The sequence below is a fragment of the Stegostoma tigrinum genome, chromosome 1 (assembly GCF_030684315.1).
Source record: "Stegostoma tigrinum isolate sSteTig4 chromosome 1, sSteTig4.hap1, whole genome shotgun sequence".
In the NCBI taxonomy this organism is placed as follows: Eukaryota; Metazoa; Chordata; class Chondrichthyes; order Orectolobiformes; family Stegostomatidae; genus Stegostoma; species Stegostoma tigrinum.
Genome location: NC_081354.1, coordinates 180,022,710 through 180,042,488, shown reverse-complemented (window position 1 = coordinate 180,042,488; position 19,779 = coordinate 180,022,710). Strand labels below are relative to the sequence as shown.

Genomic DNA, 19,779 nt, shown 5'->3' with positions numbered 1-19,779 from the left:
CATATTTGGATGGTGGGAGGAAATGCAGCACCCAAGGAAACCCATGCAGACATGGAGAGAATGTGCAAACTCCACACAGACAATTGCCCGAGGCTGGGATCGAACCAGGATCCCTGGTGCTGTGAGGCAGCATGCAGAGTCATATTGAGGTTGGCAGGACTGTCCTATGAGGAGAATTGGTTTGACTGGGCCTGAATTCATTACAGTTTAGAAAAATCAGAGAAGAGGTTTTTGTGGGGCAGTGGTAGTGTCCTTACCTCGGAGACAGAAGGTCATGTTCACATTTAACTTATTCCAGAGGTGTGTTAACATCTCTGAACAAATATGTTAGGAAATATCTGGAAGAATCAAAGGCGAGCTGGTTGAAATATAAAAACAATTCGAACAGGCTAGTCAGCTGAGCTGCAGGGAGGATGCTCTCCATCATTGGGGAGTCTAGAACCAAGAGTCACACTCTCAGGATAGTAGGCTGTTTTTAGAATAAGATATTGAAATATTTCTTCACTTACATGGATGGTCAACCTGTGGAAGTCTTTACCATAGAAGGCTGTGGGTGGTCACTAATTACGCGCAAGAAAGAAATTGATAGGTTCATTAATATTAAAGGCATCAAGGAGTTTGGGGAGGAGGTGGGAACATGTCATTCAGATGTAGGATCAGCTGTGATTTTATTGAATGATTGAGCAGACTCGAAGGGATGAATGGCCTACTCCTGGTTTCTATGTTTCTATCATCTGCAGTTTGTTAGGATTTTGAAAATGTTATTACATGATAAATAATGAGACTTACTGTAACAGATCTGTTCTTCAAGGAATACCCTCTGTACCAACCTGCATAACAGAAACAGGAATAGTGTTACTGTCAAAGAAAGCAAAGACAAAGGATATCAATGATGAAACCAGTCCTGGAAAAATGCATTAGGTTGAGTAATAACTAGGGAGACAGAAACAGAAACTGAGAGAACTGCGGATGCTGGCGATCAGAAACAAAAATAGAAATTGCTGGAAAAGCTCAGCAGGTCTGGCAGAATCTGTGGAGAGAAATCAGTGTTACCATTTCAGGCTCCGGTAACCCTTCCTCAAAACCACTTAATTGGACCCAAAACATTGACTCTGCTTCCTCGCCAGAGATACTCCCAGACCTGCTGAATATTTCCAGCAATTTCAGTTTCTGTTTCTGATCTCCAGCATCTACAGTTCTTTTGGTTTTTATGACAAATGATATGTTTTCCACTTTTAGAACATTTGTGAACAGTGGAGTACAGTTCAGTTGTTCGAATCGAACAGACCATCACGGGCCACCAAGATTAAGCTGTTGGAAAACACTTGCTAAGTTATAAATCCCGGGACTGTCAACTGCCTGAAAGGCAGGAAAGCCGAAAATCAGAAAACCAATGACACATGAAGTAAATTTTCTGATAGTCCATACTTCTTTCAAGCCTGTGACCTCACCGAAAGCAGCTGGTGTGTGATAACAGTATTGCTTTCATAACTGCCTCCAAGTCATTCTCAAACTCCCCAACTCACATTCACATAGCACCTTAGCATTAAACTCCCGAGTTGCTTCCTGGGAATAGAACGGGGGATGGGGTGGAAGAAGCTGACAATCGGATTTTAAAAATTTATAGAGAGGGCCAAAACTGAAGACAGCGGGACACCTCCTATACCACTCGTGAAGTGGGTCAAATCAATTCATTGCCTGAATGCAAGATCACCTCTCGTGTTACAATCCACTGTGTTCCTGCAATTTCTGATTTTGTACAACTATGAAGTCCTTCACTCCATCTTTGGAAGCATTTTTCTTTTCTTTATCCATTCATGGGATCAGGGCATCGCTGACCAGGTAGAATTTAATGCCCACCCCTAATTGCCCAAAGGATATTTCAGAGTCAACAACATTGCTACGGGTCTGGAAACATTTGTCGGCCAGACCAGGTAAGGATGGCAGTTTCCTTCCCTCAAGAACATTCGTGAGCCAGATGAGTTTTTCCAACGATTGGCAATGAATTCACAGTCATCATTAGACCCTTAATTCCAGGTTTTTTATTGAATTCAAATTCCACCATCTGCTATGGCAGGATTTGAACCCCGGTCCATAGAAAATTATCTGGGTCTTGGAATTAACAGTCTAGCGATAATAGGACAAGAGTGCATAGCCTCAAGATTAGAGGGAGCAGATTTAGGACTGAATTGAGAAGGAATTTCTTCACTCAGAGGGTTGTTAATCAATGGAATTCCTTGCCCAGTGAAGTAGTTGATACTACTTCGGGAAACATTTTTAAAGTTAAAGTAGATTTTCTTTTGAACAATAAAGGAATTAAGGGATACTGTGAGAACGCGGGGAAGTCGATCTGAGTCTACAAAAAGATCAGACATGATCTTATTGAATGGCGGAGCAGATTCAAAGGGCCAAATGGCCTCGTCCTGCTCCTAGTTCTTATGTTTATGTTCTAATACCACTTGGCCATCGCCTCCACCCATACTGAGAATGTCCAGGTCCCAAGCTCTGGAATTCCCTCAGTGAACCTCTCTACCTCTCTTTTTAGCCCTCTCTGCTCTATCTGCTACTTAAAACTCGGCTCTTTGCCCCAACCCTTTGGTCATCGGTCTTCACCCGATTCCGCATCAAATTCTGGCAGATCATAATTCTTTAAAGTGCCTTGCTATGTCTTACTGCATTTATTGTGGTAACACAGTGTGGAGCTGGAGAAACACAGCAGGCCAGGTAGCATCAGAGGAGTAGGAAAGCTGACATTTCAGGTCCTCACAGCTCCACACTGTGCTATCTCCGACTCCAGCATTGGCAGTTTTTACTATCTCTGCATTTAATGTGAGGTGTTTTTTGAATGACAGATGGAGAAGAAATTCCAGACCTCAGCAACCCTTACCGAAGTGTACATAGATTCAGACCCTCACTGTGGTTGATCACTAAATAAGTGTTGCCACAGGTTGTTGATAAAGATGGATTCTGTTCTAGTCTCCACATTGGAACTGTTACAGTGGGACTGTTTGCATCCAAAGTGCATGGTCTGTTTATTTTTAAATTGAAGCACCCCGAGCCAGACAGTTATGTTAACAACAGAGGATTGATTTGTGGAGACAATGTGCAGTTGCAGGAGCAGAGAAATGGATTCTAAATACTGTCCAGCCGAATATGATCTCAAGCAGATTGTCAGGGACAAATCTGTGGACCCTATGCTCATTCCCAGCAGCTGGTTGACTCATTCCCTTCTGGCAACTCTAAAGGCATCAGCAACCTAATCAGGAAAGTGGATCCAGAACAGCTGAGGGAGAGAGGAAACAGGAGGTTACTGCACGGGAGGAGAGAGAAAATGTGAGGCAGATCCCAGTTCTTTAACTCCAACACCATAGGGCAGCCTGATGGCTCAGTGGACAGCACTGCTGTCTCATGGCACCAGGGATGCAGGTTCTATTCCTTCTTCAGGTGCCACCAGCCCACCCCAATGTCAGAGGTATGTTATGATCCCAATGAGTGGTAATACTAGACAACTCAGTAAAAAAAGGGGAAGCTTATAATCCATCACTCACTGAAAACCTTCACAAGAGGTACCAATGGACTTTTGATGAAAGAAAACCAAACTTTATTGCACACACAAGCTAATAAAGCAAACCATGTTACATTGTACAAAAACAATTTGAAACAGCTTTATTACAAATATCAGAAATAAAAATTGAATCCTTTTAAAGAACAACCAAACAGATACTCAAAATCCAATGAAAAAAAAACATCCTGCTTCTACTTTTAGCCTCATTATCCCATTGCAAGGGAAATAAGGGAAAGTGATAGCAGGGCCCCTTGCTGACATATATGTGTCATCAATAGCCAGAGGTGAGGTGCCAAAAGACTGGACAGTGGCTAATGTGCCATTATTTAAGAAAGGTGGCATGGAGAAGGGTCTAGGCCCGAAACATCAGCTTTCTTGGTCCTCTGATGCTGCTTGGCCTGCTGTGTTTATCCAGCTCTTCACCTTGTTATCTTAGATCTGGAGCAGACTTGATTGGCTCAATGCTATTTTTCAATGTAATTTTCCAATGTAATTAATAAAACATCCATCCAATTCTAAAATGCTTTCCCTCTTGCCCATATATCTTGCTGAGTCTATCCATGTTATTTTTGTTTTTTAATTACAACTTCTAGAGTGGTCATCAACTTGTTTTTCTTTTAGTTGCTATCTGGTGCTTTCCTTTGTTTTCTCTCTTGATATTCAAAGTGACGAAGAGATTCTCAGGAATACCATGATAAATTACCAGTAGAGGGTCCATATTAGGTTTAGTCAAATATTTGATCACAGGACTGCAACGGGCTTTCTCAGTGAAGCCTGCCAACACAGCGTGGGGTCTGTCTTCTGTCCAGGACCAGTGTTGGTGGGAGTAAGTTTAATAAACGTAGGATTTGGAGTGCATAATCCAACCCCTTGGGGACCCAATGTCCACTGTAAAGAGATGGCAACTTTATCCTCATGGAAATCTTTCGAACTGCACTCGAACAACCGATGAGTGGGACCAACAGCAAGATGAGGCAGAAATTCACATATTCCCGATGTCACAACATCCCCAAAACCTGAATCCCCAGAGTACTAAGTGTGAATCTACCCATCCTAAATGAACTTTCTGCAGTTCAACAAGGCAGCTCACTACCACCACCACCTTCGCAGGGGCCAAATGGGAAGGGCAATAAATGCTGGCTCAGCCAAAGATATCCCACATCCCACGAATGGATAAAAAACATGTCCAGCACGCCAGCATGAAGGGTATCAAACAAAACTTGGCATTCAGGCTGCAGAGGGCAATAAGTTAGGTTTTTAGGAATGCCTTAAAAGTGGAGAGGCAGACAAAGAGGCAGAGAAATTTAATCGGGGTCCTTCCAGAACAAAGGGTCCAGGCATCTGAAGGAATGGCAACTAAAATCAGAGAACTCAAAAAGGGCAGAGTTGGAGATGTGCACAGATCTCGGTAGTTAGGAGTTAACCACATTGCTATGTGTCTGGAGTCACATGTAGCTCAGACCAGACATGGACAGCAGTTTCCTTCCCTAAAGCGCAGTAGTCAAATAGATGGATCTGTGGTCACCATTAGAATCTTAATTGCAGACTTTTATCAAACTCAGGTTCCACCATCTGCCAAGGTGGGATTCAAAATCAGGACTCCAAAACCTGGCTCTCTGAATTAACGGTCCTGAGGTAATAGGACTAGACTAAGAGGATGTTACAGAGCTGCTCGTGCAGGGAGCAAACTGAACTTCTAAAACCTAGCTCATATCTACTGGTATTATTTTCAGGAGTGAGAAAGGGCAATGCTTTGACACATAAAGAGAGCAATTTGAAGTTTTAAACATTCATCAGCACTAAATAATCAAGGTTGGACTAGTTTTAAAGATTTTAAATTAGATACTTAAATGAATAAATTTTAAATCTGATACCAGTCGCCATGGCAGATGGTGAAATTTGAATTCAATAAATATCTAGAATTCTAGACAGCATAATGATGGCCACAAATCCATTGTTGATTGTGGGAAAACCATCTGGTTCACTAATGTCGTTAAGGGAAGGAAACTGCCATCCTTACCTGGTCTGGCCTGCATGTGACTCCAGAACCAAAGCAATGTGGTTGGCTCTTAACAGCCCTCAGGGGCTATTAAGGATAAGCAGTAAATGTTGCCTGGCCAGCAATACCCTCATGCTGTGAATAAATAAAATTTAAAAATGCAGTATCTAAATGTATTAAATAACAAGTAAAGTTGCTTTAGTCCTACCAGACTATAGGGCTGCTCTGTTGCTAGAGAAAGAGATGACCAGTGGTGGTTTAACCCGAAGGTCACCATAGCTTGGGTGAGGGGAACAGATTGAGAAAGGGAGTCCTTCATGGTAACTTCAGCTGGTGCAGGAAGTGAACTCATGCCATTGGAATAGACATTGGCATCATAAACAAGCCATCCAGCCAACTGAGCTGACTGTCCCTAAATGCATTAAGGGATATGGAAAAAAAGTATGCATCTACGAAGTTCAGCTGTGTCTCACTAACTGGAGAACAGGCTCAGTAATTAAGTGGTGTCCAAATTCCCTGTTCCTCGGTTTATAAAATGATAGCCAGTACAATTATGTACAAGTTGCTGGAGGTACTGTCTTTCAACAAAGGCATTAAGTGGAGATTCAATCTGCCTGTTCAACTGCGGCATAAAAAGTCAAGTCCATCAACATCCCTCAAACAGTCACACATCCACCCCACGCACACTGTTTCTGACCATCTATCAGAGGTGGTTTTATAGAAATTTATAAAATTATGAGGGGCATGGACAGGGTGAATAGCCAAGGTTGTTTCCCTGGCATGCCTTCTAGTTTTGGACTTTTGCACAAGTTTAAGGGGCTTTTTTTAAAAAAAAATCATTCACAGGATGAGGGAATCACTGGCCAGGCAGCATTTATTGCCCATCCTTACTTGCCCAGAGTTAAGACTCAACCACATTGCTGTAGGTCTGGAGTCACAGGTAGGCCAGACCAAGTAAGGATGGCAGTTTCATTCCCTAAAGGACATTCGTGAACTAGATAGGATTTTCCCCAACAATCGACAGTGGATTCATGGTCATCATTCGATTCTTAATTCCAGATTTTTTTTATTAAATTCAAATCTCACCACAGCAGATGATCGAAATCATATCCAGGTTCCCAGAACATTACCCGAGTCTCCGGATTAACAATTAAGCGATACTACCATAAGGCCATCACCTTCCCTGATAGTGAAAGGGGTAAGATTGAAAAGGGACCTAAGGGGTAAATTTTTCATGCAGAGTGTAGTGCATGTATGGGATGGGCTGCCACAGTAAGTATTAGAGGCTGGTACAGTTACAACATTTAAAAGACATTTGGACAGGTTCATTAACAGAAATGATTTAGATGGAGATGGGCCAAATGCTAGCAAATAATAGATTACTTTAGGATATCTGGTCAGCATGAATGTGTTGGATCGAAGGGTTTGTTTCCAAGCAGTACATCTCAATGACTGCCTAACAAACAGGAGTGACTACATCTTAAAACTGACACATTGGCTTAAAGTGTTGCTGCATTGGTTTAAAATATTCCGAAGATGTGAAAATAATTACATAAATCCCCTCTCAAGGGCATTATGGATCTAACTGAGATTACATGGACTACAGCAGTTGAAGACAGCTCACTACTACCTTCTCAAGGTGGCACCTAGGGACAGACAATGAGCACAGGCCCAGCTAGTGACACACGTCTCCCAAGAGTGAACATAAAAAGTTAGTCCTCCTGTACTCCACTTTCTTTCACCTGAGGAGCAGAAAGTAGACCCAGCAATAGGATGCACCAAATCTCAAATGAATGCATATTGTCCTTATAGCACGATCTGGGTAAGCCAGACTGATTTAACAACCCCAAGGAATTTGAAGTGGTCCTCAGAATCCTTACTGCCATGACTGCTGCTTGTTCAAGTTTTTAGATTATTTTTTACTGTAAATCTGACATTGTCTGACCCCACCTATAAGATATTTTTACAAGAGTTGCTTGATTATGGATTGAGTTTTTCACCTTAGTTAGTCAGTGCAATCGCTCACTTATGCATGCACTCAATTCAGTCCAATTCAATTCATTTCATAATTACACGGTTTAAATTGCCTTTCACTGAAATTCCTGGCAAGTGCAGTGACTGGTGGGCATTGAGTTGTCTCTTTAATTAACCTTTACACCATTAATCAGTGCAATCAGTTACTGATGCAGTCAAAAACAGTAAAGTTTATTTAGTCGAACATAGCCACCATATTAAAACACCGTCACGTGCACTCGTTTTGACTTAAAGGTCTTTGCTTCTGAAAAACGCAAAATGGAGATTTTCTAAATGTCTCTGTTCCACGTAGTGAATTGACTAAGTCTCCTGTATCAAATCACCAGCTGCTGTTTGCATTTCAGATCTCCAAAATCTACCTTAAAGCCATCCGTAAGCTTCAAACAGTCAGGAAAGAGAGATCACATCCAGAGTGAGGCACAGCCCAAGTGAATATTTCATTCAGGTAACTTGAAGGCAGTTGGGAGTTCAGTGTGGAAGGGAATAGGGTCTTTTTGCTTCCTGTTTTCTGACTCATGGTTATGATTTTTTTTACAGGACAAAATAAGAGCCCAGGATCAGGGACCCAGCACCAAAGGTAAACCATCAGTTATTTGGTAGGTGATAGCTACTAATCTGGCGATCTGTCATAGATTGAAGATAAATAGGAGAAATACTTACAGGCTCCAAACTAAAATAGAAAATGTTTGAACATCAAATTGTGAATGAAATAATTAAAGTAGAGATGCTGAACCAGGAAATATGTTGTACCTGCATGATATGGGACTTGGTGGATACAATTGTGGTTCATTGTGACCACATCTAACGTAAGTGTTGGTTACACAAGGAAATCTGGATCAGGGTTGATGAGCAGGCATCTGAGTTTCTAACAATGTGACACATCAGGAAGGGGGATAAAGAGTTACCTGGATGCCATGTTTCAGGAGGAAGTCACACCCTTAGATTGACTACTGCAAAATCAATCATTGGGCAGAGACAGGAGGGTGTGACTATAAACGTCACAGGTAGAGAGATCCATGAGGTACTGCTAGGGGGGCCCCAGCCCTTGAGCTGGGCTAACAGGTTTCAGATTCTTCCTGCCTGTGTGACGAGAGTGTGAGCTATTGGAGGATGAGCAAACAGACCATAACCTTGTGACACAGGGAGCCATTTAAGAGAGGGGAGAAAAGAGAAATGGAGATGTAATTGGCGATAGTACGGTCAGGGGGATAGATACTCTTCAGTGGCCAGGATCGACAGTCCCAAAGGCTCTGTTACTTGCCTGGTGCCCGGGCCCAGAATATCTCATCACTGTTTCTTTTTCTGTTCCTTTTTCAAATAATGGGATGACATTTGCAAACCTCCAATCTGTGTGAATCATTCTCAAATATATGTAGATGGAAGATGGACTGACTATTTCTACAACCATCTGTTTCAACATTTTGGGATTTTGAATATTATGACCAGAAACTTATCAACTTTTAGCCTCATTAATTTCTCCTGTACAAACTTTAACTTCTCATTCACAATGGTCACTTAAACTTCTAATTCTGGGATAATTCCTACATCTTCCTCTGAGAACAGACACAAAGTCATCATTTAGCTTCTGTGTCGTTTCTCAGTTCCCCATTATAAAATTGCCTCTGTCCCTTTACATACCTACACAAGCTTTTGCAAGACATTTTTATGTTTCTTGCGAGATTGCATTCTTATTCTGTTTTCCATTTCCTTGGTCCTTCCAAGCTCCTCTGTTCTGAATATCTCCCGATTCACGAAGAAACTACTATTTTTGGCAACTTGATCACTTTAATTTCCTTCTCAACTTCCTGAATTCTACTTTCAGGGCCTCACTTCTTGCCTAACTATGTTGGTTGCAACGTGGACCATAAGCTCTGACTGACCCCTATCTTAGAAAAAAGAAGTCTTGCAGCCACTTTGCAATGACATAGGCTTTGGCACCCAAGAGGCAACACACCATCCTGGGGTCACATTTAATGTTTCAGAGACACCTATGTGATGGTCTGCTATTGGATTCTTCTGGAATTGAACAAGTATGACGTACTCGGGACGACTCCAGCACCACATGCCTGGTTCGCCTTGACTGCCTAACAATCACCCATTCTCATCCTGCCTGCACTTTTCTGACCTGCGGGGTGACCACCTTCCCACAGAGGGGAGGCGATGGCCTAGTGGTATTATCAAGGACTATTGATCCAGAGACCCAGATAATATTCTGGGGACCCTAGGTTTGAATCCTACCACAGCAGATGGTAGAATTTGAATTAAATAATTGAATTAAGAATCTAATGATGACTGTGAATCCATTGTCAATTGTTGGAAAAACTCCTCTGGCTCACTGATGTCTGTTGGGGAAGGAAATCTGCTATCCTTACCTAGTCTGGCCTACATGTGACTCCAGACCTACAGCTATGCGGTTGATTCTTAACTGCCATATGGGCAATTAGGGATGGCAATAAGATGCTACCTAGTCAGCAATGCCCCTCATCCAGTGAATCAAAAAAGGAAAAAAAATCTACAGACTCCACATGGGTGGTAGTAGACGGAAAGTATTCAACTTGGAGCTTGGTGACGAGTGGTGTTCCACAGGGATCTGTTCTGGGACCTCTTCTCTTTGTGATCTTTATAAATGACTCGGATGAGAAAGTGGAAGGGTGGGTTAGTAAGTTTGCTGATGGTACGAAGGTTCTTGGAGTTGTGGATGGTGTGAAAGGCTGTTGTAAGCTGCAATGGGGCATTGGCAGGATGCAGAGCTGGGCACAGACATGGCAGATGGAATTCAACCTGGAAAAGTGTGAAGTGATTCATTTCGGAAGGTCGAATTTGAATGCAGGATACAAGGTTAATGGCAGGCTTCTCGGCAGTGTGGAGGAACAGAGGGATCTCGGGGTCCACATTCATAAAATCCTCAAAGTTGCTACCCAAGTTGATAGTGTTGTAAAGATGGTGTATGGTGTGTTGGTTTTCATTGGCAGGGGAATTGAGTTTAAGAGCAGTGAGATTACACTGCAGCTCTCTAAAACTCTGGTTAGACCACACTTGGAATATTGTGTTCAGTTCTGGTCACCTCATTATAGGAAAGATGTGGAGGTTTAGAGAGGGTGCAGAGGAGGCTTACAAGAATGCTGCCTGGACTGGAGGGCAGGTCTTAAGAGGAAAGGTGGAGGGAGCTGGGCTTTTCTCACTGGAGTGAAGAAGGATGAGAGGTGACTTGATAGAGGTGTACTAGATGATGAGAGGCACAGATAGAGTGGATAGCGAGAGACTTTTTCCCAGGGTGGAAATGACTATTAATAGAGGGGGCATAATTTTAAGGTGATTGGAGGAAGGTGCAGGGGAGATGTCAGAGGTAGTTTCATTACACAGAGAGTGGTGGGCATGTGGAATGCGCTGTCAGCAGTGGTAGTGGAATCAGGTACATTAGGGACATTTAAGCGACTCTTGGATAGGCACATGGATGATAGTCAAACGTAGGGTATGCAGGGTAGTTTAATCGTAGACTAGGATAGTAGGTTGACACAACATTGTGGCCCGAAGAGCCTGTACTGTGCTGTACTGTTCCAGGTTCTACAGTTGCACAATAGATACTCCAGCCACAGTGCCGTTTTCCAAACCCAGAGCTCAAGCTTGTGAAGAATCTCCCTCTATGGATGGTTTCCACAGCCATAATGTAATCCTTGACATTTAGCAAATTCAGTAACCATTTCCTCCAGTTTTCAAGTCCCAGATTAATCTATAATACCTCAACCTTGACTATACTATCATGGACTCATTGATTCATACAACACGGAAGAGACCCCATTTCAAAAGAGACTTGTGTTGGCTTTTGAAACAGATGGCAACCTATCCTCCTCCTTCACTCTCCCAGTGTAGCTCAACACTTTTTTAAAAAATGCATACTCAGTTCCTTTTTGAAAGTTACTATTGAATCTCTTTCGACTGACTTTAATACAGTGATTTCCAGAACATAGCTCGTTGGGTAAAATAAACCTTCACATCTCTCAATGGCACTTTGCAAATTGTTTCAAATCTATCTTCCAATTTCCAACTCTTCCGCTAGTCGAAACAGTTTCGCCCGACGCATGGGATAAAAATTTATCATTTCCAACACCTTGATTAAATCTCCTCAATAGTAAAGAGAACATTTCCAGCTGCACTCTGGGAAACTGCTCTGTCATTCCTGATCCCTAGTAAATGCGTGCTTTTCTATTCTTCCACCAAGTAACAATGGAATTCCTGTAGGTTCAGCCATCAGACCACCGCTGCTTTCAAAAAGCATTAATTCCTTGGTTGGAAGATACAGAGCACAATTTGCATACAACACATTTGAAACATTGAGAGTAGGTGCAGAAGCGAGCTATTCAGCCCTTCTACCCTGCACCACTCTTCAATAGGATCATGGTTGATCATGCAATTTCAGTATCCCATTCCTGCTTTCTCTCCATAAACCCTGTACCCCTTTACTTGCAAGGGCCACGTCCAGTTCCCTCTTGAATATATCGAGCAAATTGGCCCCCAACAGCTTTCTGTGGTAGAGAATTCCACAGGTTCACTACTCTCTGGGTGAAGAGATTCTTCCTCATCTCAGTTCTGAATGGCTTACCCCTTATTTTTAGATTGTGACTCCTAGTTCTGGATTTCCCCCACATCAGGAATATTCTTCCATTATCTAGCTTGCCCAGTCCCACCAGGATTTTATATGTTTCCATGAGATCCCCCTCATCCTTCTAGGTTCCAGTGAGTACAAGGCCAGTAAATCAGTATTTCTTCACAGGAATCAGTCTGGTGAACCTTCGCTGGGCTCCCTCAACAGCAAGAATTTCTTTCCTCAGACTAGGGGGCCAAAACTGCACACAATACTCAAGGTGTGGCCTCACCAAGGCCTTGTGTAACTGCAGCAAGACATCCTTACTTCAATACTCAAATCCATTTACTATGAAGGCCGGCATGCCATTAGCTTTCCTCACTGCCTGCTGAATTCGCAAGCCAACCTTCAGCGACTGTTGCACTCCTTGCACCTCACACCTTTCCTAAACTGCCACCATTCAGATAATAAAACGTAATAAACAGTGAGGAAGGGAAAATAGACTTCAAAAGAACACAAACAGCATTAATGGAATGTCCAGGTACAAGATAGATGAGATTTAACATGAAAAACATGATGTGATTAAACATCATAAAGGTCTGGGGGCATAGTGGCAATGTCCCTGTTTCTAAGCCAGAAGGGCCAGATCCAAGCCTCACTTGCTCCAGAGGTGCGTAGTCACATCAGTGAACAGACTGATTAGAAAATACCATGAGTGTGCAAGAACAAAGAGACCTCGGATGTTTATGAAGTGATAATTGAAGGCAACAGAACAAGTTAGCAATCACAGTTAATAAAGCAAATGGACTGCTGGGCTTTACAAATTAGGTACATGATCCTGACCCCTATTTTAACCCACTCAAAATCCATCCACCTGCACTAAGTTATAATTGAGTCTGACACAAAACTTAGAGGTTAGGAAATCAGGTGATGTCCAGATACAAATATTAACTTCTCCCTGGCTGGAACGGTGTCTGTGTGTTTCTGGGAACCAGAGTTTAGAAAGGATAAGAAGCCTCGGTAGAAGATACAGAAAAGATTCACTAGAATCATTCTAGAGACAAGCGTTTTCAGTTACACAGGTAGACTGAGCAAAGTAGAGTTGAAGTATAAAGGCTAGAAGAACATTTGTTAAAGCTGCAAAAATCATATTGAATAAAAAAAGGAAAAAGGTCCCAATGTTTAAAGGTACATTGAAGGGTAGAACCAATTGGCAAAAGGAGGAGGAAGAGAAGCCTCATTGTGGAAACAAATAATGGCGATTTGTCAGATTTTTTGTTTATTTAGTTTTTTCACAGACTGTGGACTTCGCTGACTAAGCTGGACCTTATTGTCCATCTCCAAATACCTTTTTGAAGATAGTGGAGAGCTGGCTTCTTGAAACACTGGAGTCCATGTTGTAGAGGTCGATTCACAGTGCAGTTAGAGAGGGAGCCCCAGAATCTTGACCCAGTGACAATGAAGGAATGGCAACATCATTTGCAAGTTAGCATGATGTGTGACATGAAGGTGAGAACTTGCAGATGCCAGTGTACCAATACATCTGATCTTAAACTTGGAGGCGGTACAGGCTGAAGAGTTCAAGGGTGTTATCACAGGAAGTGTCAATGAGCAGATTATTGCGAAGAGATATTGATAGAACAGTCAACCACACATTCTATCATTGAGCTGATAATCAAGATTAGAACATTTATTTGCAGAATTGAATATGTCATGTGTTTCATGGACAGGATATACTTGAATAATTTATTTTCGATACTGTCAAGCAGGTGTCGGTGCTATAGATGTACTGGAACAATTTAGTAGGGGGCATAGCTAATTCTGGAGCACAAGTCTTCAGTACCACTTCCAGAATATTGATCAAGCCTATACACTTTACAATGCCCATTGCCTTCAAGCATTTCTTGATATTACATGTGCCGGATGAAGTGTTAGATGCAGTTAAAACATTTTAAAAACGAATCATTTTGACAGGTACATGAATGGGGAAGATTTAGAAGGACATGGGCCAAGTGGGATGAGGTTAGTTTGGGAAACTTGGCAGAGTTGAACCAAAGGGTCAGTTTCTGTGCAGTATGACTCTGTAACTCTATATTGGCTGAATGCTATCTTCTGCAGTGCCTTGAACTTCAGGAATAGACCAAGATGGGAGGTGTGATATGTTTGTTGAACTAAATTAAACAGTGAATTTCCAAAGGGAACTGAATAAATGCCTGAAGGAAGAAGAATTGTAGAATATAGGATGGCATTAACTTTCCTGTTGTCTAAAAGAGCCTGCACTGTCTTGACTGGTTGAATGGGCTATAATATTCTATGAGATAATTCCATTGCATTTGAATCTCTTATAGCATTAAGCAAAAACAGCAATAACCTCAATTCCTGCTCAGGATATCATTTTTGCCCTGAAGAGTCAACCTAAACATTTTCAGAGGCAACCTTTCATGAATACACTGTCTTATCCTGTAAAGACTTTGAACTTAATTCCTTTGTGCTCACCCTGACTGAATTGATTCACAACATTCAGGAAACACCAAGAAAGCTTCACCTAGCTGGCTGCTCTCACTTAGCTGCTTGTTTGTTGCGAAGTACATCACACTAGAAACCCCAGCACAGAGTCTGACACAAACCTGATCTTTGTAATGAGTGCACACTCACCTTCACATGCTTGGAGGATATTGACCGTATCTCCGATTTGGAGAGGGATATGATGCTCATGAGTCCCTTTGAAATTCCACACGGCTGGAAAAAAGATGTAAAATAAAAAGTTAGGAAGAAAAATAGGATTTGGTGAGAAAGTGACAGAGCAAACACAAGATGAAAGATTTATGTTTCAAACTGGTGTTAATAAAAATGGGACACAAAATTCTCTGTTGAATGACACTGTAATAAAAGATGCAACATGTTGACACAGTAGTCATTAAGTGATGGCATAGATTACTATTCCGAAGGAAATATTTAATCTCAAATGGCTGAGTCAGAAATGAATGCCGAGCAAACCAACCCGAGAGATACTGACATTTATACAAAGCGTCTTATTACATTGAATTGTCTTCATACGATGAATTATCTTTGGGGTGCAGACATGCTCATGTTACACAGCTACACAACTCCGCAAGCTGCAATGTGCTGAAAGGTATCAATCTGACTCAAATGGATGGTACTTTTGCTGCTGAGTCATGGAAGCTGTGGGCTTTGGTCCCACTCCAGAGAGTGATACAGAAAGAGACCATTTGACCCATTGTAAACATGCTTGCTGGAAAAGGAAGAGTTATCCAGGCTAATCTCGGTTTTGAATTCTAAATGGGTTGCTTTTTACGTTCTGGCAATTCCAGCGTGTAACCAACTACTCAGAATGTGAGGAGTCCTTTTTCCCCTTCAATGTCCACTTACGAGTAAATTACAAAGCCCTACCACTCTGCATGCACAATTTCCTCAACTCCCGTGTAATCCTTCTACCAATTATTTTGAAATATAAAACAAAAAAAAAACAAAAACCAGAAATTGCTGGAATAATTCAGTAGGCCTGGCAGCATCTATGGGAAGACAACAGAGCTAACATTGAGTCAACTAAAATTTATCTCAGCTGGCTGCTAAAATAGACCGAATAGGAAAAATCCTACCCAGGACCCTTACAATTTTAAAGGCTTCAGTTAACTTAGTCTCTCCCATTCTAAAGAAAGCCATCCCAATTCAGCAAAGTTATTTCTGATAGCTAACCTCTCCTGATCTCCATCAAATGTTGCTGCGGGACTTGTTTTTCTTATTTTCCACCTCAAAGGGCAAATGGGATAACGCTTTAATATATCTAAAAGTCAGCAACTCCAACAATGCAGCACTCCCTTGATGCCGCACATGAACTACTCACTCCACTCTAGTGCCTTTGGCATTCCATTAACAGCAACCATTCACATTCCAGCAATGCATGGGCTTGGATATAAGACAGGCAACCTACCACGGGGTCCGAGCGCTCACTCAACTGGGTGCAGCCCTGTTGGTGAGTATGTTTGCCAGTCCCAGTCGTGATTCTCAGACTTGTCTTTATTTTCCATTCACAAGTAGGATGTGGGCATCACTAGCTGGGCCAGCATTTATTGCTCGTTGCTAATCGCCCTTGACAAGGTGGTGGTGAGCTGCCTTCTTGAATCACGAGAGTCCACATGATGCGGGTTGACCCACAAAGCTATCAGGGAGGAAATTTCAGGATTCCAATCCAGCGACAGTGAAAGAGCAGAGATATATTTCCAAGTCAGGATGGTGTGGCTTGGAGGGGAACTTGCAGGGGATGATGTTCCGATGTATCTGCTGCTGTTGTCCATCAAGATGTAAGTGGTAATGGGTTTGGAGAGTGCTGTCTAAAGGATTACTGGTGAGCTCCTATAATAAACCATGTAGATTGTACACACTGCTGCTACTGAGTACCAGTGATGGAGAGAGTTGATGCTGGCTGCCTCCTTCTCCAAAGAGTGGCTCAAGATCAGACTGGAATTTGATTGGACTTGTTTCACTGTTACATGCACAAAGGCACAATGAAAAATTTTGTTCTGCATGCAATATAGGCAGATCACACCATACAAAATTCATAGGGATAAGAGAACAGAGTGACATCAACATTTGAGAAGTCCAGTCGGAAATCTAATAACAACAGGAAAGAAGCTATTTTTGAATCTTTTGGTGGATGCATACCAACTTTTATATGTTCTGCCTGACGTAAGATAGTGGAAGAGAGTATAACTGGGGTGGGAGGGTTCATTGATGTTGGTTGCTTTCCCAAAGCAGCAAGAAGGATAGATGGAAGCAGTGGATGGAAGGTTGGTTTACACGATGGGACTAAAGCAGACTATTCACACAACAGAAAAAGGGACTGCAAGCCTGTACAGATGCTGAGAATTGCATACAGCCACTGATCCAAGTATTCTTCTCAAAAGCCTACGTGGTCTGCTTCTTGCAACGCTGGTCAAAAAATGGAAATGTGGAAGGCACATGCACAAAGACCCCTCAAGTGAGGAAGGATGACCATGAAATAGCCTGCACCTAGACATTTGTTACTTTCATCTCAATTGCAGAGTCATACAGCATGGAAACAAACCCTTCGGTCCAATCAGTTCATGCAGAACATAATCCCAAACAAAACTAGTCCCACCTGCCTGATCCTGGTCCAAAACTTTCCAAATCTTTCCTATTCATACATCCAACCAACTGTCTTTTAAAAGTTGTAACTGTACGTACATCCACCTCTTCCTCAGGAAGTTCATTCTACATGTGAACCATCCCCTGTGTAAAACAAAAACTGCCTGTCATGTCTCTTTTAAACCTCTCTCCTCGGGCCTTAAAAATGTGTCCCTTGGTCTTGAAATTCCTATCTTGGGGGAAAGGCAACAACCATCAACTGTATCCACACCTCTCATTATTTTATGAACATCTATCAGGTCACCTCTCAACCTCCTATACTCCAGTGAGTAAAAGTCCCAGCCTATCCAGCCTTCATAGAAAGGTACAGCATGGTACAGGCCCTTCGGCACACGATGTTCCTTATAACTCAAACCTTCCAGACCCAACAACATCCTGGTAAGCCATCTCCACCTTAATCATACCCTTCCCAATAACAGGGCAACCAGAACTGGATACAGTATTCCAGAAGAGTCCTTAGCAATGTCCTGTACAACCTCAACTTAACATCCTAACTCGTATACTCAAAGGACTGAGCAATGAAAGCAAGTGAGCAAACATTTTTTTAACCATCCTGTCCAAGCGTGATGCAAACTTTAAATCATCAGCAAAGGATTCATTGCGGGTTGTCAAGAGAGGTGGAACGCAGGAAGCGGTTGGTATAATTGTCCATGAGCTCTCAAGATTCCATTGCTCATGAAACTGAAATCCACTGAACCACCTCCATTTCTTTTCTCACAATTATATGTGTTGAACAGTGTCTGCCTCATCTTGCAAAGCTAAGACATTCTTTGGCTCATTTCCAAATAATCTCTGTGCTGTTTAGAGCAGTTGAGCTTCATAGGAACAGACGTCCAGTTGGGTCCCCAATACATTGGAGCCAACAGAATATGACTGGCACAGGTCTGATGTATTGGACATAGAAAGGGCTAGAATATTTACTAATGAGAGTTTAAAGAGGCTTCATTCACAGTCTTCAGGAACAAACACTTTAGCAGAAGCCAGCATGACATTGATAGCTCACAATTAAGTTTTCAGAGAAGCTCTGGTTGACTGACTTTAGATTATAATGTGAAGGTGCAGTGGATAAAATTTGGAGACTCATGTCAGATCGGTGTATTTTACACTGCGCTCTGTTCAACAAGTGAGGGGGAGGTCAAGTGAGACTGTGCTTGGGAAACCTCAATCATTAAGAATGATTTGCCTTACTATTAGTTTTACAGAGGTTTGTCAGTGGGTGAAAACTAGTTCACAATCCATGGGGTGCAAATTGGATGTTGGATCTGTGATGTGCAGCTGGTTAAATTAGAAGGAAAGGGAAATCAGTCCAAGGGGAAAAACAACAAGCAATAATGATTTTTTTCTTGCCATGATGTTTTTCATTATAGCAGTGTCGGGTGTATTTAACCAAGACATCGTAAGAATATTTTCTTCAAGTAGTGCCTGTGGAATTCATTGTTTACACTTTTTGTCCATTTTTCTTCATTGATGGGATGTGACAGTTGCATTTATTGCCCTTTGAAAAGATGGAGCTGAACTGCTTTCTTGAACTGCTGCAGTCCATTTTCGGTAAGTATACCTCCAATGCCGAAAGGGAGGGAGTTCCAAGGTTTTGATTCAGTGACACTGAAAGAACAGTGGTATATTTCCAAGTCAGGATGATGAGTGGCTTGGAGGGGATGTAACTGCAGCTCTTTGCTCTTTGAGATGAAAGTGGTCATGGGGTTTGTAAGGAGCTACCTAAGGTGCCTTGGTGAATTTCTGTAGTACCTCTGAAATTACATGCTATGCAATTGGAACAAACAGGCACGTTGGCATCACTTCCTTTCAAATGCAAGGGAATATTATTGACACCTATTTACTTTCTTAAAACAGTCACTCCATTACGGATCAGAGTGGCAAACTCTAACGTTGCACCGTTGAAATTAAATTATGCCCTAACTAAACTTAAACAATTTAAAAATTGCATCTGCTGCATAGCTCGCTCAATGGCAATATTTGTTATCCTTTTAATGCAATAAGACCATGAACGTAGAAGCAGTTTTTGAGCCCATCAATTCTGCTCCACCATTCAATGAGATCATGGCTGATCTGATGATCTTCAACTTCATTTTCCCTCGACCCTTGGTTCCATTGCTCATTAAAAATGTGTCTATCTTAATCATGGATACCGCAAAGCCAAGTCCTTACTCTGAGATTATGCCCTCTGCTCCGAGACACTCCAGAAGGGGATACAACTTTTTCGCATCTAACTTGCCAAGCCCCCTAAGAATTTTACAAGTCTCTATAAGATCACCTCTCATTCTTTCCTGTGCCAATGAGTACAGGTTCAACTTACTCATGCTATCCCTAAGACAGTCTCTCCATACCTGATATTAACTTGGTGAACCGTCCTGGCCTGCCTCCAATGCCGGTATATTTTTCTTTGGATGG

General features: G+C 42.1%; 1 protein-coding gene across 3 annotated transcripts in view; it reads right to left on the bottom strand.

Moving 5' to 3' along the window:
* The window catches only part of LOC125454992 (dedicator of cytokinesis protein 2-like), a 1,138,509-nt gene that overhangs the window by 1,045,460 nt on the left and 73,270 nt on the right, over positions 1-19,779 (bottom strand). For all 3 annotated transcript variants that reach the window (XM_059650434.1, XM_059650430.1, XM_059650433.1), the window contains exons 2-3: positions 14,836-14,919; positions 790-830 (exon numbers count right to left, since the gene is read on the bottom strand). In XM_059650434.1, the coding sequence (XP_059506417.1) occupies positions 790-830; positions 14,836-14,919 (125 nt within the window). The remainder of the gene's footprint in view (positions 1-789; positions 831-14,835; positions 14,920-19,779) is intronic.